The following is a 17,069-nucleotide window of genomic DNA, read 5'->3' as shown; positions in this document are numbered from 1 at the left end:
TACAGAGTGATTACCCTATTATCAGAATGGATTCTCCTCCTGTTGACATGCGCAGAAGTGTCAAAGGGTCTCGAATCTGTGGGCGTACTATAGAACAGCAGTGGAAAACTGTTAATATGGTTGAATAATAGAAACGAATGCTCATTCCACTTGTGGGACACCATTGCAATTAATTTTTTCAATGCAGTCAAATCTTACCAGTGGTATTTATCTACAATTCATGGTAGACAAATTGTTGCTACCATTAAATGATGTACATTTAGCTATTAACTGCAACACAATGGAAATCCTCCATATTTCTTATGCAGTGACCTATCACAGCATCACCATAATAGTTTCCCTAACAGGTGAGTTCTCCTGGTAGTCTATAACAAAAGATCTCTGGACCTAAATCTTTTGAATTTTTGTCTATAAAGATGGATAAGAGGCTGGTGTACCACAGAAGTGAATGGAAAATGCATTGGTTGCAATTTTGAGCTGCAGCCTATATAAAGGACACTCCTAATTCAGGATGAAGGTTATACTTTTGAAAACTTACTGTAAACATGAATTGCAAATTCAGTAGGTGAACAAATTAATCCAAACAAGTTGAATTTTTGTCAAGTTTTTGGTTTAGTTTGGTTTTTTGTTCACTATTTTGATTGAGTGCTAAGTGTTTTAACTGTCTCTATGATGTTTATTAATAGTGTAAAGAAGTTGACATTCATAGTATTTTATTCATTTTGTGTAGCTACAAAATGGATACATCTCCAAGAAAGCATTCAAAAATATGTACTCATTCTCAACACATATCTATGACTTAAAGACAAGTTGCCAATGATTGTGTTGGTTTTGGTGCTGTTAATGCAATTTTAAAGAGGTTTATGGAGACAGGTACCTTTTCCACTGATAAAAAAGGAAAATGTGGGCAAAAAATGAAAACCATACTTATTCAAGATCACATACTAGTTAGGAAAAGCAAAATGAATCCAAGAGTGTCTGCTGTAGACTTAAATAGAGATTTGACAGCTAGTGAGATTAATGTTATTTCTGATATGACAGTCCATCAAAGATTGTTGGCTACAGACCAAAAAAGAAATGTTGAAGGAGGCTATGCAGAAAAAGAGGATCCAGTGGGGGAAAATGTACAAAGATTGGACTGTTGAGAAGTAGAAGAAGGTCATTCTCAGATAAGAGCCATTTTTTTTTATCAAAGGAGAGCAAGTACCCTATGTTTGCAAATTAGCGACTCAGAAGACTTCTCCCGCCCACATTCAACAAGCTCCTAAGCACTCAGCTGAAAAGATGTTCTGGAGTTGTTTTACACATGACGATCCAAAATCACTTGTGCCTGTTAACAGTATGATGAAAAGTGGGCAATACATAAAAATACTGAAGAAAAGAGTGGTCCCACAGACCCAGAAAGACAAAGAACTCACCTTCCAACAGGATCTTGCTCCATGCCACAATTCAAAAAAAAAAGTGCAAGTCCCTCAAAAATCACAACATCCAAATGCTTCAGTTGTCAGGTAACTTAATACAATCTATTATAAAAGTATGGTTTTGAGGTACAGAAATAAGAAAAACTGTGTTCTACATTGGTCGAATCCATGGCAGTTAAATTTTTGTACTTTTCTTGCAAAATTAAAATTTTTCTTTAAAATGTGAGTGGATTCATTTGTTCACTACTGTATCTTGCTTAATTCTTAAAATTTATCAAACATGTTGCTTTCTCTTTTTTTTTATTTATTTAAAAATCATTAAATTCTAAAAGCAAGTAGCATTATAATCATTCCTTATCACAACGATGTTCATATTAAGTTTAATTCAAAAAGACTTCTATGTGAGCTCCTGAAGTCATGCCCATTTCTCCTGACCCACCCTATGCTGTCATTAATTTTTGCTGAGGCTATTCTCACATCTCCGAAGGAGAAAAGATGGAAAGATGGAATGGCTCTAGAGATGCGATTACTAAAAAATAATGAGAATTAGCTTTAAAAAATAACAAGAAAGTACTTGAAAGTAATAATTAAAAAAACTTACTAAATGAGATCTGGAAGAGGAAAATTAAATTTTTATGACAACTAAGAGAACTGAACAGCATAGGAATCACAAGAAAAGTATAGAGAATAGGATAACCAAAACAATCATTATATGAAGGCCACAGAATACTGGATAGTCAAAAACCATTTGAAAGTAATGCTTAAGAATTAGTTTTTATTGCACTCTTTTACAGTGACATCTATACAATTTAAAATAAATACCTGAAACGAGTTGAATGTCAGATTTTTTAGAGATGCACAAGATTGGAGTAAGTGAAAAAAACATGCCTTCCACCTGAACAGACAAATCTTTTACCAGTAGTCTCACATGTCTCTCAAACTTATTCTCTTCATGCGGAACTTTTACTTTTATGAGTCACAATTTTTCTGTTATGACACAATAGGTGGAGTCTGTCCTGCTAGTGTCATCCCTGAAAAACATTATATTACTAACATTCTACCTTTGGGATGATATCTTCCATCAACCAAGTTTTGCTGATTTTTAACTGACTAACCAATACCAATAATACCTTCACCTTATTCCTGATGCACCTGGCATTAGTTACAAGCATTACAATACACCCCTCACTGGACATTCCCATTCTACTCAATGTCTGGCAAAACACAGATCACCACACTCTCCAGTTATCTTTACCAACATTATTTGGTGAATTCAAACCTTCCCCAGATAGGGACAGGCATTATTCCTTCTATCACATTAACTTCCTGATCCTTCTCATTTTTCCAGTTAGTAGGATCTGCCTCAACTGTGCCCGTAATCTACTTCTCATGCATTCGCCCTAATACCTTTCATTTCTGATTCATCACATTCTCACACTCACAGATCAACAGTATTTCCAAATGCCTAATCCCAAATTATACAAATGCAATTCATCCTACAGATTCTTTCTCCCAATAAACTTCATTAATATATCTACACACTACATGCCATTCCTTCCACCCAGCCTATGCCTTTGTAACTCAATTTATCATACTTTGATAAGATGCACCATGTTTGAAAATCCCCATGCAAGCAATTCTTTTTTCCCATCATATACCTTTAGATATGAATGCTCTTCCAGTATGCCAATGCTACTCAACACATTTGTCTTAATTTAATCTTACTTTAAACATTCAGTTCATTTCAGATATTTATTTCAAGTGGCTGTACAGATGGCACTGTAAAAGAGGGCAAAAAAACTATTTCTTAGCATTACTTTTAAATTCATTGTGCAAGTTAAAGCAATGAAAAGGAACCACAACTAGCACTGCAAAATTGTATATTACCAAAGAAAAATTACGAACCAACTGATTTGTAATAGTATGAAATGTTTTCTTTGATAACACACACACACACACACACACACACACACACACACACACACACACACACACACACACACACACACACACACACACACACACACACGTATTATAAAGTTTTTTAACTTGGGTATATTATGTATTCAAGATACCAAGTAATTTTATATAAACTTGGTTTTAATCCTATTTCCCAAGTAAGCAAACAGACAAGAAAGTCAAATTTGCACCTGCAAGTAGTGCAATCCAAGGCAACTCATGGTAGTGCCAGTCAAGGCAACTCGTGGTAAAGGTGGGCTCAAAGCACCTTGTGGCAACTTTTTCGGTAAAATACATATGAGCTCTGCATTACTTCATTCTTAGCATTTTCAGGTCTGGCTCCCACTGATGAGACCTCAATAAAGGTCGAAACTGGTATGGGTAGTGACCATTGCCTTTAATGTTTAGCATCATACATCTCTGCAAAGGGATGTGCTTTACATTAAGGGGAAAATACTAAGAAAAGTGATCAGAGCTTTATCTACCTTTACCATGAGTTGCCTTGGACTTGCACTACTTGCAGGTGCAAACTTGATTTTCTTGTCTGTTTGCTAACTTGGGAAATAAGATTAAAACCAAGTTTATATAAAATTACTTGGTATCTTGAATATATATATATATATATATATATATATATATAGAATGCAAATCCTATGAAAGGATATAAACCTATCATACATTACTATGTGTGTGTGTAGGCAGACTAAGGGTTAGATAATTTGTAAATCCTATTCAAGGGACCAAGCGAAGAAATATTTTAAAGTACACCAGACCTGCAATAAGTAGGTTCTCACACTAGACAATAAAGTCTACCTACTACTTATATCAGCCAGCCTGGTGGAGTAGTTAGAATATTCACCCTCCACAACCAAAGGCCACAGGTTCGAATCCTGCCATGGGCATGAAATGTTTGTGATGTCTTTAGGTAAGGAATGAATTTTATCACTCTGTGTGAGAGTATCTTCCTGCTTATTAGAGGCCTGAAGTGGTATAAAAAATTTCCATGGTTTGTTTCTTGACATGGTTCCCTGACTATGTAAAAAAACAATAAATACCAGAAACATATAAAATTAATAAAAAGTAGAAAAAAATATCCCTTGACCACTTCTGGTACTACATAAGATTCTCAATTTCATGGGTGGGGGTTACACACAACACACATATGGTGTTCAACAAATTATGCAAAATCTTGAAAAATATGTACTCTATTAAGACCCCCCTCCACCCTCTACCTTCATTTTTTAAAAATATGTCCAGTAAGTCAATAGAGACTCCATAAAGCAATTAGTGGTGCTGCATCTGTGTTTTTTTAAGTTACAAAGATTTTGTTTAGAAAGTTGTTTTTCATTAAATAAAAATATTTTATTTTATCCAGTCTGCACCTACTTGCCAGCTGGCAAAAATTACTCACTATATATGAGTGGTTTAAGATGAATGTAAAGGATCTTTATCAGGGCCTCTCAAATGAAGGTGAGTTAGCTGGTTATATTGGTTGAGTCCTGTACATATACACAAACTGAAAATATTCTGCATTCATCTTGGTGATAAGAATTTCAATGAGCAACAATAATATTTGTTACTCATTGAAACAACTGCATGTGTTCTCCTTACAAGTTTGTCTGGTTATGGGATGAAAGACTTTGCTACCTATGCAGACCAGCTAACTTACCTTCAATTAAAAGGCCCTAATAAAGATTCTTTGCATCCTAAACAAGATTCAAATCCAATTACAACTAATGGGCACCACTGAAACTGACCAGGCTACAGAGGCTCACATTATAATGCCATTTGCTATAATAACTGTATAGGCTAAGTGAGATGAAAAGTACCCAACAACAACATGCATTGGCATTCTTGGATGGTGTTGTTACATAAATGAGCTGGTTTTGGCCTATATGTTGAAAATATTTGTCATATTTTCTACTAAAAATGGGTTTAGACAAAATCAAAATGAGAAGACAAATTTTCAAGGCTATCCAAAGTCTTTTTTTGATCAGTTCCCGAGTTAGTCGATTCCCGGCACAGGCAAGCAGGTTTTTTCTTACAGAAACTCGATTTTTCATCCTGTGAACAAGAAAATAGACCAAAGAACTTGCACTATTTTCAGACATCAGCTGCCTCTCTTCACCAAATGCTGTGTATAATTAGTAATAGTCTTGGGCTAGCTGTCTCTGATTGGCTACCAGTGGACATTGAATTGTCCCCTTAGTCTACAAAAGTTACTTAAGGCTAAAACAGCCATGATTACTGTCTATAAGGGAATAAAAGGCATTAGTCGATTTTCCTCCCCTTAATACCAAATTTTATTAAATTACATCCAAAGAGGGTTATTACTTTATCATCTCAAGCCATTTTCTACTAAAACTGGTTTGATTTTAAAGAAATGGTGCAATACATTTTAGTGAAAATATCAAAATACTAAATTTCAGTAAAATCCATTTGTCTAGAGCAGTGTTTCTCAAACTTCAGATATCCACATACCCCGTCTTAAATTTTCACTATTACCAAGCACTCCGTAATTAATTAATTAAAAATAAATTTAAAATATTAATTAAAATTAAATATCTATTTTATTGAATTTATATGTTCATGTAAACAAAAAATATGATTTATTTTTAAATTTTGGTTCTCTAGATATGTCAGATGACACACTCATCAATTTCATTTGATCCAGATGCAAAATCAATGTTTTCTTGTTGCTTACAGCTACTTGTATTTGCTATATTGCTCTCTTTTGGGGATTTTATAAATCCAATCTTTAACCAATGATCCATACGTAAGAATTTGAAAGCTAAAAAAAAAAATACTGTATTTACTCGAATATAACTCTAACTTTTTTCCCAAAGTTAAAGCTAAAAAATCATGTTGCAAGATACATGTGGGAATTTTCAGAAACTAAAGTTTCAAAAAAAAAAAACAAAAAAAACTGAAAATGGTGCGACTTACCAAGAAGCTCCTACTTGCTATCACTACTTTTGGCATCGAGAACAGTTTCTTAGTGTGCATTGTCAAAGTTATCTACCCAAATAGCGTCATCTTCTTTCCCATTATTTCAAGCAAAAATTACCAGTAATTTACAAGACTTGAGATGCATAGAGCAGCGAAGAACTGCATATGATTGGTGCAGTATTAACAAAAGATTGTGCGAACCAAAGACAAATGCTAATTCCCTTCAACCGAATTCTATAATATCTGAAACACATTCACTATATATTTCATATTAACACGTTAACGACTGGGATGGTATCGAGCAAAACCATATGTTCCACCGGCAAAATATGGTTTTGCTTGGTCTATACAGCAGTTTCTGTCGGAGAGGGGATGTGATTCATTAGTTAGTGCCGTTTTATCCCGGTTGTCTCTAATTGCACTGTTTGTTGAAAAATATAATGACTCCTTTAATTATGCATAGCCGAAAATTGCCATGTATCCCCTAACAACCTTTCACGTACCCCAGGGGTATGCATACCACACTTTGAGAAACACTGGTCTAGAGAAAAGTAACATGCATATGGATAAACAAACAAAACATCTCATTGTTACTATACATTTTTCAAAATTCATCTAAAAATGACAGAGAAGAAGAGCTTCCTTTTCAGTTCCAAGGAATCTTTCTTTCCTCACAATCAAATTAGAATAATTCCTCCTCAAGTTTTGATTTTTAAACAGGTTAAGTTTACACGAGTATAGTTGTAGTGTTCCCCTCAAAATTTTATGTAGATAATCACTAATTAGCTGCAATATTACTGTATTATTGAGTTTATGGGAGAAAAAAACATGCTTGCCTGTGCCAGAGATCGACTTCAACTATGTTGCACCATCACCACCATAAGTCTTGAACCACGTTCAGGTGCAAACTTGACTTACTTGTCTGTTTGCTTACTTGGGAAAAAGGATTAAAACCAAGGTTATAAAATTACTTGGTATCTTTAAAATATTGCCTTCACTGTTTGCATGAAATTCAGCCTTATCTTTATAGCTTTTAGTAGTGATTCAGATATGGCAACCACTGAAGAGATGTTTTTCTAAGCTGTATCCCATATTTGATAGCAATAATTTCTTTTTAAAATTTTTGATTTCGTTTCTAAAATAGAGTCATACATTTATTTCCATTTACAAACTAAAGAAACCAAAGAAAGTTATGTACTCAAAAAAAAAAACGAGAGGGTCAAGATTAAAAAAAGCTTTCTATGGAAATAAAAATACTTTATGAGACTAATCCTTCAATTTTGCCTTTTTAGTTCTAAGATAAAAGAACCACTCATTTCCAGTCACAGAGTGCAGTGGAAGTGAGTCAGATATATAGGGCCAACTTAAAAAAAAGTTCAAAATTGGACCTATATCCAAGATCATTATAAGTTATACTGTACAACTGACTAAACAGGTTTGATTTTTCCCTACGTTTGCATCACAGAAAATTTTCATTTAGTGCCGTCTTGTATATGTGAAAAAGTAAACTTTCTACAACAGCTAAACTTCTTTTCACACTGATTATATTACATTTGATTATGAGTTACATAGAGCAAGTAGAGATGAATATTCAGCTTTAGGAGTTTGATTCTGAACAAATGATCTACAAATTACAATATGACGTTTCATGGAATTAAAGTAAGTTATATCTATTTTTTTTTAAAATTATAACCTTAACTCTGCAGTAAAAGAAATGGATGTAGTCGTTCGGGGACCGGAAGCTGTCGAATAACAGTAGGAAGATGACACTGAGGTAGATTTTTCCTGATAACAAACCTGGTTATTTCAAGCAAGGAACGTGGAGAGGAACATAAAATCATCAAATGATCCGCTAATCGCTTATCACGTGCAATGATACTTGACAAATGACCATGTTGATCTCTCAGTTCTATTTGTCCTAATGCACGTAACAGTAATTCAAAACATATATCATCATCTGACGAGTTCAAACCTGTTGCAAGAAGTACTGCTACTCTTGCAAGTGGGGTCATTCCATTATAATTCACTGTATTTACACATGCATTATACTCAAGTAGCAGCCTAACACTTTCCAAATTACCTTTCATTGCTGCCCAACTAAGAGGAGTGTCATTATTAAAATCTACAGCATTCACATTAGCTCCATATTCTAGCAGAACATGTACACATTCCCATTTATTTCGGAATGCAGCCCAATGAAGAGGAGTATTGTGGTTAATATCAGTAGATTCAGTGTCAGCACCCCGTTGCAATAATATTCGTACTGACTCGGCACTGTGTTCAGCTGCATGATGGAGTGCTGTTCTATGATAACCATCATAAGCATTTACCTTTAAGAAAAAATGAATTTAATGTAAAATATAAAACAGAATAACATTACAATGAATATTTATTCTTTTTATGAATGAATAAATATTAATTTCATGCTTAGTTTAAAAATAAATATTACATAAATATTTGATGAACATGTATTACAAGTAAATTACTTAAAGAAAATATTTAATATAAAACACATTTTATGATGAGTATCTAATTACATCAGAGGGAATACACAAAACGGACAAACAGTTACATGAAGCAAGAATGGAATGGCAGATATTACAGAATGTTTTCTTTCTAATGCATTACGGCTAGTCACATGATACCATTAGGAACCTGTAAACCTACTCAATAAATTGCAATAAATAAATTTAGTCAATGGACAAAGGAACACAAGGCTAAGGCTCATTACAAGGATGTAAAAGTACAAAGACAGTTTGAAAAGAAGTTAGTAAATAAAAAAACTTACATTTGCATAGTGTACATACTATCAATAGATTATTCGTGTAAAGTGAATACGAAAAGTAATGAAAAGAATGAACTAAATTAACTCATGAATACATGATATATGTAAACTATAATTATATATACAGTAGAATCTCTTTTAACTGGCAACAATGGGACTTCGCCAATTCTGGATACGAGATTTTGCCGGATAATTGAATATATAATTTCGAGAACTTATCTGTTCATGTTTTGTGATGCCACTTGTAGAAATTGCAGCATGCGAAGTTTGTTGGTCGTGTTTTACGATATGCAAGCCATAATTAAATAAATAACATAAAAAATCGTGCGGATTTTTTAAAATTTAAAACGCATACACCTAATTTTATATTTCACAAAATCAAATTTAAACAGCATTTAAAAATTACTTTCTCTTTGAATCGGTTAAGCTACCCAACGGAAAATCCACATTTGCTTTGCATCTTCATCTGTGCAATTCCTTCGCTCTTTCTTGCAGCATCGGTCCAGAAATGCAAGCTCCCTCTGATCTTTTCAGGGCAAACCACTTGTATAACACACGATCTAATTCTTCACACCGGGATTGGTGCACAGTTTTTCCATTTTTTGCAGCTTTTGTAGATTCTGTTTGCATCACGAATCTCTGGAGTTGACCACCTTGTTTCTTTATATTGTATGAAGTTGAACTTCCAACTTTATATTCATCCATTAATTTCGTTCTGCTGACACCTCTTTCCATTTTCTTCAGCAATTCGAGTTTTAACTTGAGAGTGAGAACATTTCTCTTACGTTTTGCAGGAGTAGCCATAGCAACACCACGTGGGCTAGGAACGTACATATACGAATGCAGTCTGTTGGCATGAGTTCTGGGTGCGCAACATACAAAACAATTTCGGGTCTAAATTTAGACCTTCAAAAGTGCCATTGTTTTGGTATTGCTGGTTATGAGAGATTTTACTGTATATAACTCTAGCTGCATACAAATGTGTGCCCCTAACTGCATATAAGTGTGGTGTGTGTACATACATCATCATCACTGTCCATGGGTCCAATGCCTTTTGGTATCAGATGCTAGTTTCACTATTTTTGGCCATTTCTCTGTCCATTGCAGATAACTCAAATACTGAAAACCTCTTTCCACACCACTCTTTCACATCATTTATCCACTCTTGCCTTGGTTGTCCTCTTCTGTTCATACCATCCATTGTACTAAGCATCTTGATATATATCATTTCACAGGTTTTGATCTTTCTGCATTAGATTCACTTTGCAATGCATTTTTTCATTTGTTAGCTTTTTCACCCATAAATTCATAGAATATTTCTATAAGATGTTCTTTTGAAAGCCAGTATTCATCTCGGAGATGAATAGACCTGAACCACGATTGTCTTAAATGACCTTGCTGCAAATCTTGCCATTGTTATTCTTTCATTTGATGGTATCCTAATAATGCTTCTCTTTCACTGAGAAGTTCATCATCCATCTCAGAACCACAGTGAGAATTTTTGAATATGCATGTTTCCAGCTATGGGAAGGCTCACCTATTTATTTTTCCACATCTTGTCCATTGCGTGTAGGTTTACTTTTTTGCTTCTGTTATCCAATCTTATCTCTCTTTTACAGTCTAAATCATGCATCATATTTCTCCCTAGGTATGTGAAGTTGCTAACCTCTTCCAACTTTTGCCTTTTGATTATTTGCTTTTTCATCCTCTTCTCTCTTGCTCCAAATATCATGGTTTTTGTTTTGTTAATGTTCATTAATAAGCCCATATCTCTTTCTACTCTTTCAATGCTTTCTCCATATACATATTTTCTCATCTTTCACTGTGCTTTCCAATCCAATTTCCTCCAATAATTAATATATATCTTTCTTTGGCACTGATTTCAAGGTTATTTCTAAGTTGCTAAACAATAACTCTCTTCTTCAGCACTTTCTGAAGTGGATGAATAGACTTGAACCACTATCATCTTAAATGGTCTTGCTGCAAATCTTGCCATCATTATTCTTTCATTTGCTGGTTTGTATCCTAATAATGCTTCTCTTTCACTGAGGAGAAATCCAACTCTTGCCTCATATTTTATACTATTGCCAGACCAGATAAATCTTGCACATCTCATCTCTCCCTCACCTCCAACTCTGTCCAGCACACCTCTACTAATCTAAGGATGTTACATTAATGTTGCTCCAACTCCTTGCAAAGTAAGTCTAGCTTTCCAGGAGCCCATGAAGTACAGACATTCCATGTTCCTACTGATAGCCTGTCTCTTGCTGGTTTTAATTTTATTGCATTTCTTTTAGTAGCGAACCTGTCAATCCAACCCTGATCGCTCAGCTAGGTATGCAATCCAGGCAACATCTGAGCTAGCACATTGTATTTTTACTTTGCAATTCCATATTGCATCAGATTTCAAATGTGTCTTGTTTTAAAGTCAGAGTGTCAGCACTCATCTGACCAACCTTAATGGTTCTTTCAGCTACCCACTATAGATCAGATGCTGCTGCCTGCTGGTTCATGGGAGGAATCATTTCCCGCTTATCACTCATACATATAGTGTTAACATATACATACTTATATACATACAGTGGTGCGAAAGGAGAGCTCATGGGACAACCTTTCACTGCTTGTAGAGATTAACTTTCCAGAAGAGACAGAGTGCACAGCAAGGTGATTTCCCAGCAGCATTCATAAATCAATAAATTAGAGAGCAACTGAATACTCGTCTAAGAGAAAGCTGGAGAGAGAAACAGTAACAAAGCTCACAATGATATTAGAGCTGTGAAGGCAGAGGTCTTTGAACTCTTGCTAATAATCTAATGTTTATTTATAACACACACACACATGTATATACTTGTATGTATGCAGTTAGGGTTATATATAAGGGGAACTGGAAAGTAATCAGTTATTTTTCATAGATCATTTTTAGCCGATTGTTTTTTCTTAAATAACACATAAATTATTAAATTTGATTTTTATTTAAATATTAGTATTACTTTTCTATTTAAAAAATCTGCTTTTTTTAAATTTTAGATTATTATTTTTTAATATGGCGGACTTTAAAGTTGAAGAGCACCATTTACGTCATTGTATGCTGTTTTTGTTTCACCAAGGAAAGAATGCTACCGAGGCTACCAAAATCATTTGCTCAACTTATGGAGACGTACTGAAGGTTAACAAATGTCAGATATGGTTAGAAGACTTGCAGAAAAAAATTTTGATTTCTCTGATCATCCTCAATCTGGAAGACCTCTTACTCTAGATGATGATGCTCTTAAGACTCGTTAAATCAGATCCAAAACAAACCATACAAGAATTAGCAGAGAAACTTAATTCATCATGGTCAACTATCCAAGAGCATTTACATAAGAGTGGCAAGGTTCTTAAACAAGGTGTATGGCTACCACATGAACTGTTGGAAAACAAAGCACAGAGACGGATGATTTGTAATTCATTGTTGACCAGACAACAAAATGACCCCTTTTTGGAACGAGTCATAACTGGTGACGAAAAATGGGTGCTGTATAAGAATAATAAATGCAAGAAACAGTGGCTTTCTCCAAATCAAACTCCAATTCCAACACCTAAAGATGGATTTCATCCACTAAAGGTTCTGTTGTGCGTTTGGTGGGATATTCATAGAATTATTCATTACGAACTCATGGAACAGGGTAAGACTATCACAGCAGCCATCTACTGTGAACAATTAGAGTGACTACATCAAGCATTGTTAATCAAATGTCTTGCGCTTGTCAATCAAAAAGGGGTAATTTTGCAGCAAGATAATGCAAAACCACATTCTGTAAGAATAACTCAAGAAAAAATTAGGCAGTTAGGATGGGAACTTCTACCACATCCTCCATATTCGCCAGATATTGCCCCTAGTGACTATCACTTATTCAGGTCCTTAGAACACAGCATAAGAAATAAAACCTTCTGTTCGCAAGATGATGTCCAAAGGAGTTTGATATCATTTTTTGCCTCCAAAAATAAAAATTTTTTTGTTTAAAGGGGGGACCTTTGTTACACCCTGATACCTTAAGAATGTAGAATTCCCAGTTATCATGGTGTAACATAAAGAGAAAATAAAATAAAACCCCTGTATAAAAGCTAATAGATGAATTATTTAAAAGAAAGAAAAATATTCTTGCATCCAAGTAAAATATATAACAAAAAAAAAAGTGTTTGTAGAACTAACTAATAAAAGAAGGAATATTTTAGTGTTGTGATATAAAAAAAAAATATTAGCTAAGTAAGATAGAAAGGATTAGTCATAAGAAACTGTATGTGAGAGGCTATAGATTAAAATATTAAGTAAATTCTTAAAAATTTGGAAGGGGGATTAATTTAGAGGCTAGCAAAAGAAAAACAATAGACTATTGCTCAGGGTCAATTCCCAGATTTGAGACATCGTCATGGGCTCGCCGACCAAAGGATGTTTGGCAGAAAAATGCCACCCTAATTGGTCGGTGAAGTCGAATCAAGTAAGGGGCGGAGAAAAGAAATTAAAGAAGGTGCCGTTAGGAGTCGAGGTATAAAAGGGTTAGAAACTCCCCCCCAACGAGGCTTTTTTTCCCAGAGAGTTTCTTCACGAGCTCCTTCATATAGGTTTCACATGGTTTTCCTGATTGGCGGAATTGGAGTTATATCTCCGTCGTCACAACAAGGAAACAAAAGTGAGCGGGATTTCGATTCCGTATTTCCTATGGTAAGAAACGAGGAATGCCATTTAGCAAAAGGAAAGAAGGTACTGTGTAAGTGTTTCATTATCCAGTGACAACTACGAGAAAGGGAAACTGTAAAGAAGTCGGTGTCCACGTGGCGAGTTTCACAGCCATAGTATAGATGATTCTAAAGTGTGTTCTTCGTTTACAATACGAAAAGTTAAGATCGCGTAAGCACAGTTTAATGCCAAAAGAACTTAGGAGTAACAGATTATAAGAGAGATCATACCAGGATAGAATAATCGGAAAAAGGTAGAGGCCAATATAGAAAACTCAAGAAAAAAAAAAGGTACTGTAAAAATCTCGTGTTAACTGAAAATCGTCTGTAATTGTAATCATTATTCTATTACTGAACTGTTGAAGAGACTAAGGAAATTTATGCTAGGACTTTAGTACATGACTGATTATAATGAAAGTATGCTTGTTAATATTAATATTATATAAGTAATTATGTGTCCTGAGATTTATGCATGTGTATTGTAACGTATAGGAAAGTTTTAAATGTCAAAGTTATGTGTTAGTACAGTGAAGGGATAATTTAATCTACATAGTTTTGGATAGTTAGATAGAGTGAATTGATCATATATGTCCATGTGCTACAGCATATAGCGTATATTCCGAGTAATATAGGGTTAACTAAGGTGTTAATTAGATCTAGAATTATACATATGATTGGATGTGTTGAATTTGTCATGGCGGCATGATCGCAATACCCATATAGGATCATAGCCAAATTACTTGTGATAAGCTAATGTTGTTTTGTAAATATTTTCCTAGTATTGAATTGAATTATATTAGAAATTGAATTGTACCATACTAATGAGTTTAATAAACCTTTGTTCATTGATAAAACAGTTGTCTGAAATGGCTGCCCAATGCACCACTTGAAAAACGTACGAACCTAATCATGCGGGAAATTAATGTGTTAAAAAACGAGATAAAGTGTCATGACTGCAATATTGTTTCACATTCAGACATATTTTAGTAATTGCTCCTTGTTTTTTGTATTTAACATCTCCAACTAAATATCCCAAAATGGGCAGCATAATATAAATATTAGGGACACTAAGGGGAGAAATAACTTAAATATTTGTATTTTTGGGTGATATCTCGTGCATAGATAATAGTTGAACATAGATAAGCATAATTTCAGTAGATAGGATAATAATCGTAAAATGGGACACAACAATAATGCTTTTGTCCTTACCAAGAATAACACAGAAAATAATTACCAACACTCCTATACAGCAATGTAGACAAGAAGAAGTCCGCAGGACTGCTATGCTGTATATTAAAGGCATTTCTGAATGAGTAGCAAAAATTATGAGCACATATACTACAAACTCATAAACCAAATTCATAATCTATTATTGTCTCCAAAAGACCAATTCTCACTAATGATCTACAAGGTACCATGTTGAAAGTTTTTCCACTTGGTTAGACTATAATAAATTTAGTTTAATCCTTTATCCAAGTGTAAGCAAACAAAGTTTGTGCCTGAAGTTCAGGACTGAGGCAACTCGTGGTAAAAGTAGACTAAGCTCTCATCACTCGTCTTAGTATCTATGTGATGGTAGTGGCACTTCCCTTAATACATAGCATTATACATATCCACAAGGAGATGTGCTTTGCATTATGGGAGATACTAAGACAAGTGATGAGAGCTTAGTCCACCTTTACAATGAGTTGCCTCAGTCCTGAAGATACTTCAGGTGCAAACTCTGTTTGCTCACACTTGGATAAAGGATTAAACTATAAATTTATTATACAAGGTACCATGTTTGAGGATTGTCTTACTGTGAACAAACAAGAAGCTATGTCAATAAATGTATCTCTGAATATAAAGACCTCATCTTGCTCATCAAACCTCACAAATCTGGCCTAGCACAACATGGGATTGAACAACTAGCCACAAGATCCAATGGGAAAACACCAAACTATTACATAGATCCAGGTATAAATATGAATAATATACAAAGAAAGTGCTGAAGCCCTGCTTCATCAACCTAGCCTCAATCATGACTGCCTTACTATTCCTAAAGTGTGAGAAATTGATATTCTTGACTGCATTAAATAAATTTGTAAGTTTAATTTTTAAACTCAAATTATCTAATTTTATTTTCACCCAATAGTTTTAATCAACGAACACAAGACTATATATATATAAGGATTCTAATGTAACATATATACTCTGTTTCTTTTATTCAAATTCTTTGTTATTGTTTTCTGCTCACAATGATGATGTCTTACAATATGCAAGATGAAACATCTGTATAAGATACTTCACAGGTCTCATTATACAAGCAAGTGGAATCTAAATGAAGACAATGCAGTCAGAAAAAATAGCATCACAACAAACAAATGTCAGAGTACTCTCTCTGTGTGTGTGTTGGGGGGGGGGGGGAGGGGGGGGGGGCAGGCAGAAGCTGCATAACAGAGTACAACCCTATCACGGAAGAATATGTTCAGTGATGTCATTCGTGCCAACAGCTTGCATAATATTTTTCATACACATATCAAATGGGCAAATCACAGTGTAATGAGAGTATAATACTGACACAGACGTAGACAACGATTAGTTTTAGGTTGAGTGACAAATGTTTCAGTTGAAATGACAAAGTAGGTTCATTTGTTCAGCATAAAGACTATGAATGAGCAATGTGCAAAAAATAAATTAAGAGTTATTTTCATACCTTGATAGATAAGATCCAACCACTTCCGAGTTCTCTCCTTTGCAGGAGCATACAGAACGTTGATCAGTACTCCGTTCTGTATGATATTCCAGACAATGGATATCCAATTCTCTTGCCCTTTTCTCTTAGCTGACATGCAAGAATTGTAAGCTTTATCAAAAATTAGTCCTAAGACTTTGGACTGTTAGTACTAGGATAATAGCTTGTCCCATCCTTAACTCTGGGTGTAAATGAAGAGTATATTTTCAGAAGTGTATACACAGACACTTTTTTCTGCTGAAAACTTGAACCCATTAATAGATCCTATGAACAGATATGATCAATTGCTTGATGAAGCTGCCTTTCAATGAATCTCAATTACAGAAAACCTCTCATGTCATCATTGGAAGGTTTGGCTAGAGACAGTTTTAATAAAAATAATAAGATATTCCCTGAGACATAAGTACATTCATAATCATTGGCTCTGTAGTTTCTTTTCATACACCCCCCCCCTTTCTTAACTAAGAATTTCATGATTAATAACTTTCCAGACAAGAATGCATGA

The 17,069-nt window shown here is 34.4% G+C and overlaps 1 protein-coding gene across 6 annotated transcripts in view; it reads right to left on the bottom strand.

Moving 5' to 3' along the window:
• Positions 1-7,851: 7,851 nt before the first annotated feature.
• Positions 7,852-17,069, bottom strand: part of LOC150104542 (ankyrin repeat and SOCS box protein 8-like) — a 54,661-nt gene continuing 45,443 nt past the window's right edge. For all 6 annotated transcript variants that reach the window (XM_090395751.1, XM_090395749.1, XM_090395752.1 and 3 more), the window contains one exon: positions 7,852-8,659. In XM_090395751.1, the coding sequence (XP_090251877.1) occupies positions 8,024-8,659 (636 nt within the window). In that variant the 3' untranslated portion in view covers positions 7,852-8,023. The remainder of the gene's footprint in view (positions 8,660-17,069) is intronic.

The sequence above is a fragment of the Typopeltis vanoorti genome, chromosome 7 (genome assembly GCF_054136105.1).
Source record: "Typopeltis vanoorti isolate ZY-2024b chromosome 7, IOZ_Tvanoo_1.0, whole genome shotgun sequence".
Taxonomy (NCBI): Eukaryota; Metazoa; Arthropoda; class Arachnida; order Uropygi; family Thelyphonidae; genus Typopeltis; species Typopeltis vanoorti.
This window is presented reverse-complemented; position numbering and strand designations above follow the sequence as displayed.